We start from the raw sequence: 18,712 nt of genomic DNA, 5'->3' as shown, positions 1-18,712 counted from the left end.
TCCCGACATTCATAAATAAAGGATGGTAGAATCACGGATGAATCCCTTAACCAAAAGCTCGCTGTTTAGTTTCACGCAAACGGTACATCGGAACTTTCGAAATACGCCATATTTGTTGTCGAAGCTTGTTAGAATTTCTAATTAAACCACACACAGAAATGATAAATCTATCTTAAGCCACTCCGGCTTTAGGTCACTTGGTAATAAGTTCGCAAAGTTTCTTCGTGCGTACTTGCTTTGAGACATCCAGAGATTATGATCAGTTACTGTAATTACCAGATAATCGAAATGTTATTTTCGTTTGACCGTTCTTCAAACTAGCCCAGCAATAAAATTCAAGATTCCGTTGGATCGTTTCTTATCGAATCCCACTGTATCTGCATATATTTCGTTCTACGTCTCTCTATTGCTTGCTCGTTACAGATGCAAAATACGAAAATACGAAGAAGAGATCCTTCTTTTATATGCTTTTAGCGAAGTAGTACAGAAACGTTGAATAATTTTCAAAAGATCTTGAATAATTTTGAAACGATTTCGGTAAATGGCTTCGAAATGGCATCGAATGACGCTAATATAATCCTTAAATAATCCCGAACAACCATCGCAATAATTTTTTAACAATCCTGGGATAGGTTTCAAATAATCTCAATAATTCGCGTACTATTTCTTCGTTCGGCTTTTCTATATTTCATAAATCACTTATGAGAGCAAACAAACCTTATAAGGGAGATTCAGTAGATTTCTAGTCTCAGACATATCCCTGTGTTTTTTGTTAATCAAGCTGCGTTTGCTCTCTAGTTGAAAGCGAGCAAACATTTGACAAAAGGGAGCGGGAGTTAGGTGATTCGATTAAATAACTCGGTAACAGGAAGAAGGGAAGAGCAATAGCCATAAAATCGAGGAAGGGGAACAAGACGTTACAACGTAGCCTAGGCGTACGTCAGTTCAAGGAGAAAATCCGCATAAGCGGTGGCGTTTTAAAAAGCATCCCTGTAGACTGTAGAGTTACCTATCTTAGGCATCCCCTTTTTTGCCCTTCTATCGTCTGACTTTTTGCACGTTGCTTTACCATTTTGTGCTCCACTGTTGCTTCACGACTACTCGACAAATAAGCAATTTCTTATTACTTTGCTTTGTTCATGGTAGAAAGGAAATTACAGTGTTAATAAATATCGAGTTAAAACGAATCGTGATAAAATTCTCTTTCCTCTCGCATTTTAAGAATATTAAAAGCTCGACTTGTGTAAGTAATATGTGCGAATGTAAAATATGCCAAGTATCGAGCCCTGAATAAGTGTTTTGAAGTAAAGACAATTTCGCGCGGAGAGGAATTTGCGCGGTTGTTTTGTCGCAAAAACCTCATCGATCGGTTAGTAAATTTTACAAGCCGGGGAAATTTTACAGGCTCGCAAAAATGGCATGTAATAAAGCATGCGGCGTATAATTTCGTAAATTATAGTCAGACTAATGCGGCCGTGTATGCAGTTTTACACCCCCACCAGGTTTAATAAAATTTATCCGGCAACCGTGACCACGTGCAGCCTCGTGCATGTAGACGAGTCTCTGGCTTTGTATTACATTCAACTCTATCGTAGGATCGTGATTGTATTGGTGAGGATTCCTGCAACTGGGTGGGGCGGTGCGCGAGCGCCTGCGTCAGATAAGACATCCAGGAGCGTGTCTCCTGGGTTATCCTTAAAATATCCAGGCTATCCTATTACCACGAAATTCGAATCGCGGCAGCTTATCATTAATCACGGCCACCCTTCGACGAGCATAGTTGCTAGGGCACCTTGTAGTGTCCTTTTTTCATCGGTTCTATACTTGTTTGTGCGCGTTTTGAAACGCCGTGCGTGGTCGTCATGCTTGACTTTCCCTTCCTGTCATGTTTTCCCTTTATCTTCTTCTTTGCGCTTTTTCGATTCCCACAATGTTGGTCGTTCTCTTCTGAAGCAGCGATTCATGGCGAATCACTGAAAGAGAACGAAACGATAAATCTACAGGCGATGAACGAGGTGCTCGGCAGCTTGCCCTTGTGTTCACTCGATCGACTTTTATTTCAAAGCTTGGCTGGAAAGGGATAGTCGTGAGAGAACAAGAGCAAGAGTGAGAGAAGAAATGTATAGATATGTAAGGGAAGGAAAGAGAGCGACGAAGCAGGTTGAGCCTAAGGAAAAAATAAGGTTGAGGGGGTGGGAAACCGAGGGAGAGTTTGGATGCGCGTACGACGTGAAACACGGCCCAGTAATTTGGAGAAAATTTAAAGCTCTCTGTCGGGGTAATTGCATAGGCGTCTCTATGCCGCTGTGTGCACCGTTTTCTACCGCGTTCTCTTTTTTCACCTTCTTTCTTTTTTCTTCGTTTTGCGGGTTTGTTTTTCATTGAAGGCGAGAGGACTGAAAGGGTTCCTAATTAAATGATACGCTCGCGCTTTCTCACCGACAAAGAATGTATCAAACGCGTATACGATAAAATTCTGCGAGGTAGAAAGACGTGACGAATAGAAAAGATGAGACGCGTCCACAGGTACAAATACGGAACGATCTACTTCCGGACAGTGTGCTCGACTTCGTTCACTGTGTTACGAGAACTTATTACTATAGCGATCCATGGTTACTTATCGCGCTGGATGTATTATCCTTGCAATTTCGTGTCGTTGAAAGGGGAACAAAAGGAAGAGAGAATAGGTCATACGAATAGAAAAGAGAGGGTGGATTTGGAGTGCAAGGCCGGATAAATCGCGGTTGTCCGACGAGATAGACCGATTCTTAATACACGAGGGATTCCGATTTTCATTTTTAAAGAATCGCGCGTTTCAGCGGCTTCGTCCAGTACTGTAGTACCTAGAATTTTTTAAATGAGGCGCACGGTACAAACGGGTCGTCACAGCCCGGCAAAGTATCTTGGAATATAACGTCGCGTAATTTCTAGCGTCTAACGTGTACGCCGACGCGTAATAAACGACAAAAGGGAAGAAAAAATTGACTCCACCCAGCAAGAAAAAGAATAAGTTTGCGTACAGGACGGATGGAGAGAAATGCGGTTGTGCAACTAGAGACACGACTGTAAGTGAGAAGGAGGAAAACTGCGAGTAGTGACGGCGTATGTACTAGTCCGTTTGCAGCGATACGATGTGTTTCCCCACGCTTTTTGTTTTAATTTCGTAGGAGCCACCAACTCTCGTGCCCTCTCTCCTTCATTTCTCTGTTTTTCTCTTGTTTCCTCTCTCATGGGAGCCCCGCGAAATGTACCACGGTGGTTTTCAGCACTGTGGATGCTGCTAGCTATATATCCACCAACCTCTTCCCCTTTACCATCCTCATCCTCCCACTATCCCTCTTTCCTTTCACTCCTCCATTTTCTCCTAACCCCCTCCCACCCATCCTTCCCTCCATCGTGCTATATCCCTTCCCCTTGCACGCTTTTGCTGCCACCCCTACGAGTCGGTAAAGGGCTGAACCGGCCAGTGCAATCCACGACGAGTTCGACGTCGAATCTACGCGTCTCTCGTGTCTTATGCTACGTGATTTTTTCACGCGTTGCTCGCGTTTTGCCGCGCGGTAAAACGATATTGTTCCGTTCGTTCGTTTGACCTTTTATTTCGTTCCGTTCCGTTCGTTCGTTCCCCGTTCGTCAATACAAGAGACCCATACGTTTCACGATTCGCCTCGAGCTCGTTCCATTAGAGACGCTTTGTTCGCGCCTACGGTTCGTCTCCTCGTATTTTCCTTCTACATCGTACGGAACAGCCTCGTTACGCGTCATGCATCGTCGCGTCGAGCGCGTTTATTCTCCCTTAGGTTAATTAGCGTGCGGCCCAGTTTAATGATCTTTCGAACGTCATTAAACTCCCGCTCGGCCAGGGTGCACTCGAGCCGTGAACTTCGACAGGGAAACGCCGCGTCAAGTAGCTGGAAAATGATACGTTTGGGACAACGACGTAACTTCGAGGATCGTTAAGCGAGTCGACAACTTATCGGCGGGATGTCAACATCGTGCCTGTCTCCTGTCCAACTTGACGATCTTGTAATCTATCGAAGCTACAGAATGTCGTGGCGACACGTAAGTCTGCCACTTCGCTCTTTTCAATTTGTCATTTTCATCCTGTTTCTACATACCCACACTCCGTGGCCATCGATTTACCTCGTTGTTTTGTTGCTCGTGAACGATACAGTTGCCGGTGAGATTAAAACCGTACAAAGAGCAATTGTCGCGAGTCGACTAAGGAAAGATTCGGTTCGAACGGAGTCAATAGCGCGCCGGAGGAACTGGAGGAAATTTATAACTCGAATAACTTCGCGATTCGTTGAATATATTTTCTCCCTTTTTCTTTTACCTCCCTTAGCCGGCGGTTCGGTTTTTTTTTACGGCTCGGCAACTCATTGAGTATTCATTCAATACACACGTTTTTTCCGTGGCCTGTACTTCTCCGCGTGTACGGTGTAAGTGTCTGTCTGTGTACCAACGTCCGCGTCTACTTGAATTCTTTTCGAGTGTCAGATGTTTTTTGCGTAAAAGCGGGTCAAAAGAACGGACGGATTCTTTTCACACACTACGATACCTATGAGATACATGTCTATACGTATGCCTGCCTATGTATACCTAGATGTATTTGTATGCCCGTCAAAAATGGATTGTGTGCAAGTCAGAGTAGTACTGCGAATTTTGTTTAATGTTGCGAACTAACTATGTTATTCCCGCATACGTACGGAATACACGTAAAACCGTGTTTAATACGCTTTAATTCTTCGTCCCGGGAACTCGATGAAACTAGATTTTAACTTGGGTGATAAATTTTCATCGTTCATAGAGTATCTACACGACGTCGACTTATCTGTCGAGCAATCAGGTGACAGTTTAAACGAAGGACCTAATTGTAGAACGTAAATCGTCGAGTCTAGGATGGATAAGGTCGTGATTCTGTATATGGCGTAGGCTCGAAATTATGGGATAGACGGGAACTTAGCTGTAGTTTTGGTGCTGTTGCTGGTTCACTGTATCGGGTAGGAGTTTAGAAAACGTGGTATTCATGTAAGAAAACAGTTAAGCCATATTTCTAACGTCGACAGGATGCTACTAAAAAACGATGACGTGTTTCGCTTCGTGCAAGATCGAGGGAAAAAGTCTTGGTTGCAAGAAACAGAAAAGAAAAACGAGAAAACAGGGAGGGGGAAGGAGGGAGGGAGAGAGAGAGAGAGAGAGAGAGAGAGAGAGTAAAAAAAAGGAGACTCATTAATTCTGTTTTTTCGTGCACGATAATGGAAACTCGCTTGAACTTTCTTATTCCTTCGTTAGCCACTCCTGGCGTCGTGAAAAGGCAAAGACTTATTTCGTACACGACCGACAAAGAAGAAACTTGTCATCCTAAAGGGTAATTAAACGGCGATAATTGTGGTGATTACACGTGGATAAATCGTCCGGCTATCGAAAGTTTTATTTGGCATATTAATTTTATTGCAACTGCGTCCGGTCGACATGTAGACGATAACTTTAATTGGCCTGGCGTGTTTCATCGCGTTTCCCGATAATTGTTCAATAATAAAATAACACAAGACTATGTCACCGTTGCCGAGGCTAGAATTAAACTAGCGTAGATTTCACGCTACGCGGTGGTATACAACCCGAAAGGGAGGGATGACCAGCGAAATTTATTCGATCTCAAAGCGAGCCGTTTCACCGTGAAACGAGACTTTGTAGTCATTAAAATAATCCGGATACCCGTTCAAGGTACTTCGTGATTCAAATTACGTTGTAAAAAAAATCTAATTTGTAAACATGTAATCAAATGACCGACCAATAGAGTAGTAGTGCGTGGAATGTAATTCTCGCTAATGAGCACTTTGTTAGAAAACTCGGCGCGAAGAGATTAGGCGAGATTTCGGAGACAGCTCGGAAATTAGTTTCCCATGAAACAACAGGTAAATTCTTCTTCGTCTCTGTCTTATTCGTTTCTCGTACTTTCCTTCCTTCCACTTTCTCACTTTTCACGATCGGACAAATATTATTCTCTTGAACACGGATATCCCTACCGGATTTACGTGTATGTGTGCCGTTTAACTTTAAAAAGGTCCATTCACGATGGATTTCATTGCTGTTAACACCATGCTTCGCGTTTGTCATTGACGTGAGCTGGTGTATGCTTTGTCAGTGAGACAGGTTGAATGTCCTCGCTGATTGCTTTCTTCGATTCCACCTCTTTTCTGCTATGATCAATAACACTGTCAATAGGTGATGGACGACTGGTAGAAAATGTATTTTCACCTGAACGAATCGTACGTTCCAGTAATCCTCATGGTTTCCACGAATTTCAACGGGGACCACCTTGCGCATTTCGGGCCGGTCATTTCGAATTGATTCCGAGTTGAACTAATTTCACGAGTGTGATTGTTCTCCCAGAGACAGAGGCAAACAAACGGCTGGTGGAAGAAGCTTGCATAGATGATATGTCACGATATCGTATCGGAAAATGACAAACACGTATATTGTTCTAAATCTCGCCGATCATTTCAAAACAGTGAAATTAAGCGAGAAATAATTGTAATCGATGGACCGTCGTTGCGATAATATCACGTCCGGGGCGAATAAATATTGGTCCATTAGTGTGTTTTATTGTATACCATATAAATTTCTCCACGTGCTCCACGGAGAATTGAAAATATATCAACAATTTACAGTAATTTACTGTTGTACATAACGAATTGTATACAATACTTTCATCCAACCTCGCCAGTCTCTGTTATTGATATACAACGTAACACAGGCGCTGTTATATCTGCAGGTAATTTTATTCATGAAAAAAAGCGACAGATTATTACGAAGTATTATTGAATAGCCAGCATCGCAAAAAATTTTTCGCGCTTCGACGGTTTTAATAAAACGGCGTATTACGTTTCACGTAAACGACATTCGCACCTTTCGTGAAATATCAAATGTAAAACGTTTTCACGCTGGTAGGATGGTTTCTCGCAAAAATCTCGATCACTAGTGTGGCTAACATTCTACTAACCATAGCGTGGCATTTGTATCTCTCCTCTTTTCCCTTTTTCTTTCTCCTGTTTCTACTTCGTTTCCTCGTCTCCTCCGCGAAAAGTATTTCTTTCCGAGAGACAAAACGTTGTTCATGCTTCCATTCTAAACTTTCCTCCCCATTTAATAACCGCACAATGCAGCTCTACGCTTAACATCATCGTATAATATTCTCCGTGGCGCGAGTTCCTTACAACTGTTTTTCAAAGCTTCATCCTGGTCATCGTACGAAACAAAAGCCTGGCTTTTCCTCCCGTGACGCGAGAATGTTAATCACACTTAGTGTAATCGCTCTGCACAGAAAACCGAATACCCCTCGATACCGCGGAAATGCAATCGTGAAAAGTTTCAATCGGCTCTCTCGAGCACCGAATAAATATCTCGATGTATCCGGTGTAGCGCCAGAAAAAATAACATTTTTTTGACCGTGTATATCCACGAAGTCTGGTTTGCGCGCGAAATTATGCACATATGTAATGCGAATCGATACCTACTGTACAATACATAGTCTCGATATGAATGAATACCAAACAGGATGATACAGATTTTCAATTAACCGCTCTTCCTTGCGCGTATTCATCGACGTCCTCTCGTTCATTCGTTTTGTTTCGTTGTAAATGAACCTATATACCTGCATGCGCGTATAGGTATGCATGTAAAGAGAAAGACGCTAGGGAGGTGAAACGTATTGCGTCGCCGTGACGTTCGCCACAATACCGTTGTCTCGTTGGAATAAAGGGCAACGATTTTCATTTAAATGTCTTCGGGTCAGTCAAGTGGCCAAATAGGACGTGACATCGGGCGACGATCGGCTCGATAATCGATACGAACCCATAGGTTAAATCGATGCTCAGGATTATCGGCACTTTAATCGACGCGGCAATTGTGCAATTTCGTGTATCACCGAGAGACAGAGCGAGAGATGAATCTGTACACAACGAAGTGAACTTAATTACCCAGTACGGATGCCAAATTCAGGCCAGACCGTTCCATCCTGCACATGTACGAACGATACGTGTTTATGCGAAAGGGAAAGACCGGATGGTGCAGATAGAGGGATCTACATTATTCAACGGTCGACTCTTTAGTCGAAGCTTCTTTACGTAATACGCTCCTCTTCTCTCGGTATTAAGTTTTTCGTCATCCTTCTCTCTGTGACGACCGATCCGTCTGGAAGCGTACCTTTTCAATGAGCTTCGTCGAGCTACGACAGAGGGTTCACATCCGATAAACCCGATAAATTCCACCGACAAATGTCCTCCCGGATACCAATTAGTATTCATAAAGTCGACCGCTCTTTATCCTCTGCTCCTGATCCTAAATCCTTAATCCGCCATATTTCCTAAGAAGATACGTAGCCTTTGTGAACTCCGTGACTTTGCTCCCCGATGCCGATAGATTCCTGAGAAATCGTGCGTTATCATGCTGTTCGTTATCATGTCGATCACGTACCCTTCTTTACAGATTAAAACACGAGGTTTCTTAATTCGAAACGTGAGTCATAATCTTCGATAAGAGGGGAAGCTCTAGCTTGTTTATTAAGATTCTGATCGTCCCTGGTGTTAATTCCGATAAAGGTACGGCGAAAAATATAGACGTAAGGAAGTTGAGTCGCGTGTATCGAGAAAAGAGAGACATTGAGTTATATTCTAGTTATTCACTGACAAGCCAGAAGCATGACAGCAGACTTATTTAAGGCGGTTCATATTTTCTAGCGTGCTTATTATTCAGAACGATCCATCGTCGAGCTTCATTCTCCAAATTCACCGAGAAGATGGCCGTAAAATATCAAAGCTTTTTCGCTTACTTTGAACTTTTAAATGGTCCGGTGGAAGATTCAGGAAACACTTTCCATTTCCCTCGAGAGATTTCTTTTATCAAAGTAAAAGAGCGATTCAAAAATGACCAAAGCCCACGATGAAAGGAATCAAATTTTCCAGAAAACTTTCCGCTTGTACGGTGAAGCGAAAGAAAAAATTCTTTGATCCACGTTTGGTAATTCGCATACCTATTGAATAGCTTGGAAAATATTTAACAGGTAGAATCGTTTTTCATCGATGCATACATTTCGAGTTCTCGCGAGTAAGATAATAGCTCGGTGGCAGTAACCATAATCGTTATACCCGCAGACCTTAGCGTAAACTAAGACGGTATATACTCGAAAGCTGAAAGACACTACACACACACACACACACACACACACACACACACCTGACATTGTACCTTTTCCTGAATAATTTGCGCTTTACACCGTACTACGATTCCACAGCATAAAAAATGGACGGAAAAATATCATCGACTTGTTTTTCTCCACCGCTCAATCTTACGAGAGTCTTCAAAATCTTAATCCTACACCGTGTTTCCGCGTTCTTGATTTATTATTACTTTATCTTAAAATATGCATCTACGTTGGAACATTTACCACAATTTCATTTCTGTCTCACGCACCGTCTCACACATATTCCAAGCTTATCGTTGATGCTTCCACCTCTAGTTGTTGCCTCTTCCAACGGCGTGAACCGCATCATCGTTTATATCCCGTTTGCCTCAGCCTCGTTTTTCCTCACTTTTTTTTATTACTCCGACTCGCTCGCGACCTTAGTCGCTCGTTAAATTTCGCGCCGTCTTCCGGGAGCTTAACGCTTCACGTAGTAAAGATAGGAGAGGAAGAAGTGCTCTTCTCGTGGACGAGGGAAAAGTTGCTTTTCACGGGATGTATCGCGGTGTACTCGTGAGCTTTGGTGGCTGCCGCCGTGGCGTCGCAACGATTCGTTCGTTTCTCGAGGATCCTTTAATGAGTGATGATCTTTTAATAAATGCCGCCTCTGTCGCGTTTTCCATCTTCAGCTTTGCCGTGTCCAAGTGAAAATTTTCACCGTCTATTCCACTCGTTCCATCCAAGAGTCCTCTTCCATCGAATCGTTTCGAAATGATTTTCTCTATCCCTTTGGCCTGTCTGTCTCTCACTTTTCTCTCTCTCTCTCTCTCTCTCTCTCTCTCTCTCTCTCTCGTTCCTCGTAATTCCCACCGGCTGACTAACGCGTTTCACCGTCGAAAACGAAACCGTACGTACGTTACACGTCGGACAAATAGACTTTTATACGCGTACCTCGTGGGATCGTTGTTTTCTACGAGTTTACAATTCCCGGATGAACGACGAAACAATGAATAGCCCGGAGCAACAGATTCGTCGAAATTAATTCACCGAAAGTAATTCTCCGGTTTTATTATCATTAACGGTTATTACGCGCGTAAATTATTTACCGAGTTTCCAATTAATATAACGAATTAAAAGGCGCTTACGTAAACGCGAAAATCACGAGCTATTCCGATGCAGAAACGTTTAAGGGACTAGTCTGAGGCGAAAGCCGAGAAGAAAGAAAGAAAGAATCGCTATTAAATTAAAGTGTCATTCTCTTTTCCGCTTCGTCTATTTCATTTTCTTCGTTTAGGGGTTTTCGAGATTTCGGGTCAGACCTAAACGAAAAGTAAAAAGAGCCCTGTTACCATTAAGATTTTACGAGCGTCGAGTCTGACAACGAGACGCTTCTACTATACTATACTATATCCACTGTGCTCGAATTTCAGGAAGGTGAGCAGTATCAGGAACGAGCCGACCCTTAAGGAAGCGAGTCATCCGTAATCCCTGAAGCAGTGCTGCTTGGTCTCGGCCTTGTACGGATACCAACCGCGGGACAGGGCAAATTCCTCAAAGGAGCGGGTTAACCACGACGATCTTCCACGAAGACAGGCCACGCGCTACTATCGCTTGAGAGTGGCATGCGCGTGTGTGTTTACGCAGGTAGACGTTCTTGGGTTCGAGGAAGTTGTGGAAGAGAAGGATCGGCTTCTCTGCCTAGAGGCAGACACGGAGAGAGCGTTAACTTGGTTGGCTAAAGACACAGTCGTCTGGTAGCCGCAGCTTGCCGCAGCTTGCCGCAGTATTCCACAAACTTACACAATATCCACAAACCCGGCAGCCCGCGAAATTCTTTAGTAAATCTTCTGGCATTTGCCTCCCGAGACGAACGCAACGCGTGTGTAAAACGCGCTGAAGAGCAACGACGGTTTGCCGAGCGAGAAGGAAGCAGGCCGTGTGCCGGTTAAGTGTAGCCGAGCGTCGAAAATGCATCGTTGAAAAGGGTCTCGAGAAGAAGGTGGAAACGTTGCGCCGAGCTCGCTGTTAACGCGCATCAAGAGTGACGTCGGGTTGGAACAGTTGAGACATTCGTAAATGAGGGACCAGAGAAGGTAGGCGTGACAAGGGTCCGCTTAAGCCAGAATATTAGTCGTGTCATCTAATGATCGTCGTGTTTCGCTTCGTCCATTTAGTTTTGTAATATCTAGAGAAATTTCTACCCGTGTCGACCCCGGTGCGAATCCTCGTACATTTCAAAGTTCCGCTTTGGACCCTCCTCTTTCAGCGTTGACATTTCCTGTATTTCCAATTAAAACCTGAATAGAGGAACGTAGATTTACGAAGGAAGGACAACGTGACACGAAAGTCCTGACGGTTGACGCGGTAAAGAGATGGTAGTAGCTCGGATTCGTTATCGGTGTTGACGCAGGCAAGTATACCAGCGGATGTTACGCTGTAGAAGGATTCAAAAGAACCCAGTCGAGGGGACAGGAAGTGAATCGGAAGCAAGAAAGCTTTTTGCGGCTATGGAAATATTAATGTTAGAAATTAAGTCATCCTGTGTATTCGCTGAAAGCGTCGTGAAATTCCCACCCGATTCCGTTGATATCTAACTTGAAGCAGTAAAGAAAAACCTTGTAGTAGGAAAGTAGCGGAATAGAAGCGCGAATGTTGCTTGTCGACGGCTCTTTCTCCTTCTCTTTCTCTACCCGTCTGTACCGTCGGTGTCTATGTACTGTTGAGTAAAAAGAAAGACAGAGATTTCTTCACAGAAGTAGCCCGTTGGCTGTGGAACAGTAGTAACGGAACGCTGAAAGCCACTCGAGAAAGAGAAAACCGGGAAACGCGCTCGGTTCTATGGCCTAGAGCATCCTGTATTTCTGATAACGTACAGAATTCAGTAATGTTCCATGCAGGAAGGTTAGTGAATGAAGGCTGAATGGAAAACCGGTAAGCAAGAAAGTCCTTTCGCCTAGAGGCGAACTATTAACTCTGCTTCCAAAGGGTGTCGTCCAACGGCTCGCCACAACGTCTTGCGAACTTCGATAATATACACCACAGCGCAGTTCAAGTCCGACGGCCGTTGCGATACTTGTATCTTCCTGCTTGTCCTCCGGACGCATGAGAAGGGATCTGGTGTACTTCGAACGTTTCGAAAGGCCGTAACCTATAACTGTGGAACAATAGTCGAACACGACGACCGAGCAACTTGCCAGAGCCTTCCGTGGCATTTTCTTGGCTTGTACGCTTCGTGTGATCGCGATAAAACAAGCTCGAGAAACCGACTTCTGCAACGCTTCGATCGAAAGAACCCTTTCTCGAGAACGGTTGCTCGTGTGGCTGTCACGGAAGAACGACTCGTCTGTAATTTCTAGAAATTAGCGACGGTTAACGACGGTTGCCGTCGGTATACTTTAGAACGAGACACGCCTCATGGAGAAGTTGGTAATCCGTGAACTGACGCAAGACCGAGGGGATTGATCTAGCTAAGCTACTCACGGAGATGTTTTAGCCCTGTCGCAGGACCGAGGTCAGTTCTGCTTCCTAGGTTTCCAGGGCAACAGAAACTTTTCTCTTTCTACGGTCGTGCTAATCAATCCTTGGAAACGGCGACCAGAGAACAGGCAACAATTGCAACACAGTGGAACGCGATAAAAGGTTCCCTCTGTCTACTCGAAATATCGAAAACAGCAAATCGACGCGGAAGAATCGAGTTTCTTCAACGACGTTTCCCAACCTGGTAGAGTAGTTGTGATGTAACCTCCGAGAATTCCTTCTGAGTGTAAGGAGCGTTTTCAATCTCAGATAAAACCCGTGGCTCGAGAACGGGTACCAATCGAGGGGTTAACGTTGGATCAGAGAACGACACGGTGAATGAGGGCGGGCGACGAGGCGCTGGCAATTGGCGGCAAGCTGGGTGAAAAAAGGCGAGGCAGAAAAATATGGTGCACGAGGCCACGGGTCTATGGCACGGTGCGGGATTCAACGTATCGAGGTGGCTGATGATCATAATACACGGATACCGGGCCACCACCCTTTTGCTATCCATTCTGCTTAACGTGCTGGTGCGAACTGCTGGTAAGTACAGACGTGTTCACGTACGCTTCTCGGTTTCCTCGGCACGTTTGTTTCACTCTCTACCATACAAAGCTCCGATCTCAAATGTTTGCGTTTCGCTCGATGGAACGTTTCGTCGTTTCGCCTACGGCGAATCCATTCCATGCTACGTAGCACTCGTAATCGTCGCTTTGTCGAGACCAGGCGCGTAATACGGGGACTATATACGGGCTAGCGTGGCCGTCCTGGATCGAACTCCCTTTCGAAATGCCTACGATCATTTTTATAGATCTTCCCGAGTCGAGTTGCCCTCGAATCCACTTTACTGGTCTCGTACCATCGTAATAATATCTTCGCTTAGACTTCAATCAGCCGTAAAGATCTTAACGCGCCATCTTTTGCTAAGATTTTCGCGATACAAGGCCACTTCGGTTTTAACAAATTCCAACCGAATTACATCTGTATCGTCCGTATAACCTACCTACAAAGCGTTTCGAAAGTACGACGATCTTCTTCTTCGGCCGGAGACAATCTCATGAAATCCGTCGAAGGTCATTACGCCTCATCGATTACTCGAAACACTTCTTGTTCGTATCCGTCTCTATTAACCGACAGTCTGGAAATTATTCTCGGTGAAATTGCATTTATTATTCATTGCTCCGTATGAATACGGATTTCCCGTATTATCGCGCTAATAACTAAGGGAATTTTTATCTACCTATTCTTATTACCGGGAACGCGTATTAATCGCTATACACGACTCGAATACAGGTTTGTTCGCAATAGTTTCGCGCTAATAGATAACGCGCGTAGGTTCAACCATCATAAAAGTTGGCGCTTTTATGCGTCCCCAGGCGCACAGGGTGTGGACTTTATCGATCATTTATGACGCCAGTGGAAAGACACCGAGATTACGATGAAATTCACCGGAAGCAATAGCGCCGCCCAAACAGACCGAATTAACTATTATATAAAGTTCTTAATGTAGCCATTTAATGTGCTAATGCGGTCCCGTGCTAGGTTCCAGCTTCGATGCTCCTTTTAAGAAGTTAACTCGAGATTCTTCTCGGATCTTCCAGCTACGAAAACCTTTAAGCCCCTTTCTCTTCGTTATTTCATTATCGTTCACGTTGTCCTTTTATACCGGAGATATTTAACGCCCTTCATTCATCTCTATCTTTATGTACATATATAATCGTGCAAATGCTATTACTAAATTCCGAAGATAACAAGTGGCTTTGCCATTTTACGTGCCGGCCATTCTCAAAGTGAATAAGCGTCCATTATTCATCCGATCGGTGACATATGTAAAGAAGTTTTCGCGTTCCGAACATGTAAATTACACCGATCCATCCTTCGTTCGTTAATGCGCAATTAAGCGCAGGGGTTTTGAATTACAAGTTTATAAATTACAGATATATCTTTGGAGCAGCGAATAAAGCAAGCCGATTATAATATTGGCGAGGAACGACAAAATAGCTGGTCTGGTGTCGATTAGTAGTGGACTCTTGATGCGTGACCATTATTGCTATCGAATTATCGCTTCATCGGGTCGAAATTGCACCTGAAATTCGATCATTTCGAGAGCCGTTCTTTAACGAGAACGTTATGAACCCTTGGCAACACCCTGCGGGCACAAGTGCTCGTTTATCTCTCGAAATCGTTGACATTTTACTTCGATTTCGTTCACCTTCCCCTTTCTACTCTTTCTCATTGTACTCGATAATTCTTTGTTCGATAATATCTCGCTTATTTTCCCATATCCTTCATATTTCAGCCGACATAATTTCAGTTTTATTATTAACGTACGAAGAGGTTAATGATAACGTCACGCGTTTTCATTATGTAAATGAATGAACGAAAGTTTGTAAATAAAGTTCAGCTCTCTGGTACCTGGTATAAATCGCAATACGCGTGTTTATGCGCCAACAGATGCACGCGGCAAATATTTTCCCCGTAGATTACGAGCATAGATACTCTGTGACAAACTATGCCGTATGAGTACAATATCACGTTTAAGCGCGGTAATAAAGCACTACGAGAGTTCCGCACTTTCCAATGCCATGAAATCTCGTCGCACGTAACCTTCCTATCCTTGCGAGTCGTTACATCTCTGTTTGTCTTATCTATTGATTCCTGTCGTAGACATGATTCGATTAATACGTGTCTGTATTTTGATATATTATTTAGCAGGTATTATTTGCTCAAATTATAATTCGCAACAAATACGTCGAACATGGTATACCAAGAGCGAAATAAGAACAAAAGCCTTAGCCCTTTCATAGCGATTCATCGTGAAAATTATGAATACGTCTCGTGCGTTAAATTTAAGTCAAGTTTAATCTCCAGAATCCGATTGGACTGGCTTCCATCTCTCGGAATTTATTACATGCTATTTACCATTCTCCTTTCGCGAGGAATCAGCCTGGTTCACCGCAGATTTCCAAGAGTTCGTACAGAAGCCGCGCGTAACTTAATTTAATCTATTTCTGCGTGAAGCGATACCAGCAGGGTTACTTGTTCAATTTAGCAACACACCGAGAGATGCATCGCTCATGCAAATTTTAGATGCACGCTTAACCCTACCGCGAAACTTCCGTGGAAGGCCTGGCGATTTACTTAGGAAAACATACCGAGCTAGTGAAACGCGCCACGTGTACCTTCGATGAACAAATATTCGCTAAACGAGTAGCGGTGAATTTATAGTTTCCCTTCAGGGGGTTTGTCGTTGGGCCACGGTTAGGCTCGTTTATGAGCGTTTATTCGCTTTATTGCGTCCGTAGCCGGACAAAAAGCGTCTCCGCGAGTCCGCGTGTCTCCGCGCAGGCTATGTAAAGAACGCGGTAAAAAGGCCGCTTTCATCGTGACGCGTCTGTCGGATCGTAAAAGAGAAAAAAGAGAAAAAAAGATACACGACGTGTCGGGAAGGGGTGAACCGGTGTGCAGTGTCGCGGTTGTTCATCAGTTTACTTGCTAAATATACTTGGATGAACGAGAGGAGAAATATCGCGCACGGTCCTGTTTCGTATTCTATATCTATGACCATCTGCTGGGCCGGCTGTTACACGCGTGTGAATGTTCGTTTTGCTCGTGTAACGTAGAATTTTGGTCCGAAAAATAGTTTACCCGACGGCTCGTTCCAATGCGAGAGAAATACAGAGGCGAAATACAGAGAACGGTGCGTTCGATATATTTCATGATTGTTACCCGATGAAGCTTATGCCCGAGGCTACACGCAGCTATGTACCGTACTACGTGTTTAGAACTCACGATACTTATTATACGTACCGTGTGTAAGACGTGTCGGAAACACCAGTACTGTTCCGGGACGTTTTGAACATCGTCGAGAAATTTCCTTCGATGCCGCGATTTACGCGTGTCTCGTGATACCTGCACCTTCGTCGCGCTCTGAGATTTCTGGAAAGCGAAACGACCTTCGAAAAGCGTACTTGCCGTATTCCTACGCGAAGGAATCTATGCGAAGGAAATGTTCACGTTATTTTACGTCACGAAATCGTGCTGTCTCGCATTGGGAATAAATTTTCGCAGCCGGGGTAGTTGAAGTTGCCAACCAGAGAGAAAGAGAGTGCGGCATGCTGAAGTTATGGTGAAACAAACGAGCTCGACATCGTGGTGTTTTATTTCTAGTTTAGCGAACGTTGGAGAAAAGTTGGTAGTTAAATTGCTCTGAAAGACGCTTAGCGCATGGGAATTTACGAATATTGCTGTTCCTTAAGCCCCAGAAGTATCTCATTTCCCAAGTTTTCAGTAATAACGACACCTTACAGTCGATTATTCCTGTCATAGGATTACTCTTTCCTTTTTTCCACTATCTTCGGTATAAAGGTTGATTTTCGTTTAACGAGCTGGTCAGAACGATTACAAGAATCTGGTTGTCATGCCTGGGTGAAATCGATTTACGTCGAGCAAAATATAACACCAGCGGCTGCTATCTTTTAAAATGTTGATTGCCTCGTTCAGCCCGACCATCCATTAATTAAATTATGCAACAAGGAACGAAAAGGAACGCGTGAAAGCAACGTTTTCCTTCCGCTTAAAGAGAGTTTCGATAAGCTGGTAGAAAAAAATTAACGCCTCAAACAAGATTTTCACTCGAAAATACCTCGATGGGACTTTTTGCCTTCACGTACCATGGTATAGATACGCTCCATAACAGGATCGCTCGTTTAAGTTCTTATTATTTTAATAGAAATTCTTGGCACGGTCACGTTCTTGAAAATAATGAAACTTTTCCCGGATAGCCTTTCGAAGTTTCGCTATTTGTTTTTACCCGTCTCACTCGGTGCTCCCATATGTATATGTATTATCCGACGGCTCTCGAGAGTCCGAAGTTAGATCGAGTGTCGGACGAATGGAAAAATTTCGGCTAGTAAATTTGACGTTCTATTGAATAATAGGGATCGGGTAAAAGAAAATGGAGGAAGAGAATCAAAGCGAACTCGCTGCATTCGTTAAACACTCCCGCCACGGAATTCTTCTTATCCCCGAACTAAACTTTTACCTCGCCGTGCGAACTCCCGCGAAAAATCCAGCTTCGCCTCGTGAAAAGACAGTTAACCGTTCGCAAAACTCGTCGAGAAGAGCTTTTTAACATTTATCCTACGAAATTTTATGCGCATATCTCGCGCAATTGCACCCTAGCTGACTAGATGGCTATTAAATCCGCGTATGATCAGTCAGACGGAATTTAAATGATATACTTATGCATACTGTACTCGGGATTATTCCGGTCTTATTAAAATTGCAATTTTTGATCCGCTTTTATGCCAACGCCATAAAAATTAATCGCGAAAGTATGTTAAAGATTCATAAACGTGTATCATAACGCTGCTTTTCATACGTATGTATAGATAAAGAGAAGTAATGTAACTAATACAAACGTGTATTGGTATAACACAATTAGTGCTAACACGTAAAAGATTCTCGCAATCTGCGCTTTTAATTCTTCTTTTTCTACCTCTTTTTTTTCGAGGGATAATGTACCGGTGGAAGGAACGAAAACCGCCAACGTCCCACTAGCATAAGTAAGGAAGCGACGACGCTGACAAGAGAACGTTTTTCTTTTCGAGAAGATGAAAGTTTCCCAAACTTTGCCCGAGCAACAGTAAGTCTGTGGTTACCCACCTTCCACGGCTTAAAACTTTAAATTATCATTAAAATGATTCGAGAGTCGTATTATCCTTCGAAAAGGAGATCTACTTCCATCGAATTTTTTAAGCTTTCCTCTGACAAGAATTATTGCATTAAGTTAATCCTATCCATCATGAAAATTAACTTCGATTGATTGACCGTATTTTCTGCTGCTTATCACGGTCGGTCATCAACATTTGTCCTGATTCATGGCTCGATCAACTTGTTCGATGAGAGATAACAAATAAACCCGTTAGAACTACAAGCCGTCGTAGAAAGACAGATCGACGGAAGTTAACTTTGACTTTCCAGCACGCTCTACGGTTAACTGAATGTTTA

General features: G+C 43.6%; 1 protein-coding gene across 1 annotated transcript in view; it reads left to right on the top strand.

Annotated features, from left to right (window-relative positions):
- Positions 1 to 3,452: 3,452 nt before the first annotated feature.
- The window catches only part of LOC126922591 (lachesin-like), a 33,200-nt gene continuing 17,940 nt past the window's right edge, over positions 3,453 to 18,712 (top strand). Inside the window, exons 1-2 of the mRNA XM_050735366.1 lie at positions 3,453 to 4,062; positions 10,615 to 13,243. Coding sequence (XP_050591323.1) covers positions 13,108 to 13,243 — 136 coding nt within the window. The 5' untranslated portion in view covers positions 3,453 to 4,062; positions 10,615 to 13,107. The remainder of the gene's footprint in view (positions 4,063 to 10,614; positions 13,244 to 18,712) is intronic.

The sequence above is a fragment of the Bombus affinis genome, chromosome 12, assembly GCF_024516045.1.
Source record: "Bombus affinis isolate iyBomAffi1 chromosome 12, iyBomAffi1.2, whole genome shotgun sequence".
NCBI classification, from domain to species: Eukaryota; Metazoa; Arthropoda; class Insecta; order Hymenoptera; family Apidae; genus Bombus; species Bombus affinis.
Note: the sequence above shows the minus strand (reverse complement) of the source record. Positions and strands in the feature narration are given on the sequence as shown.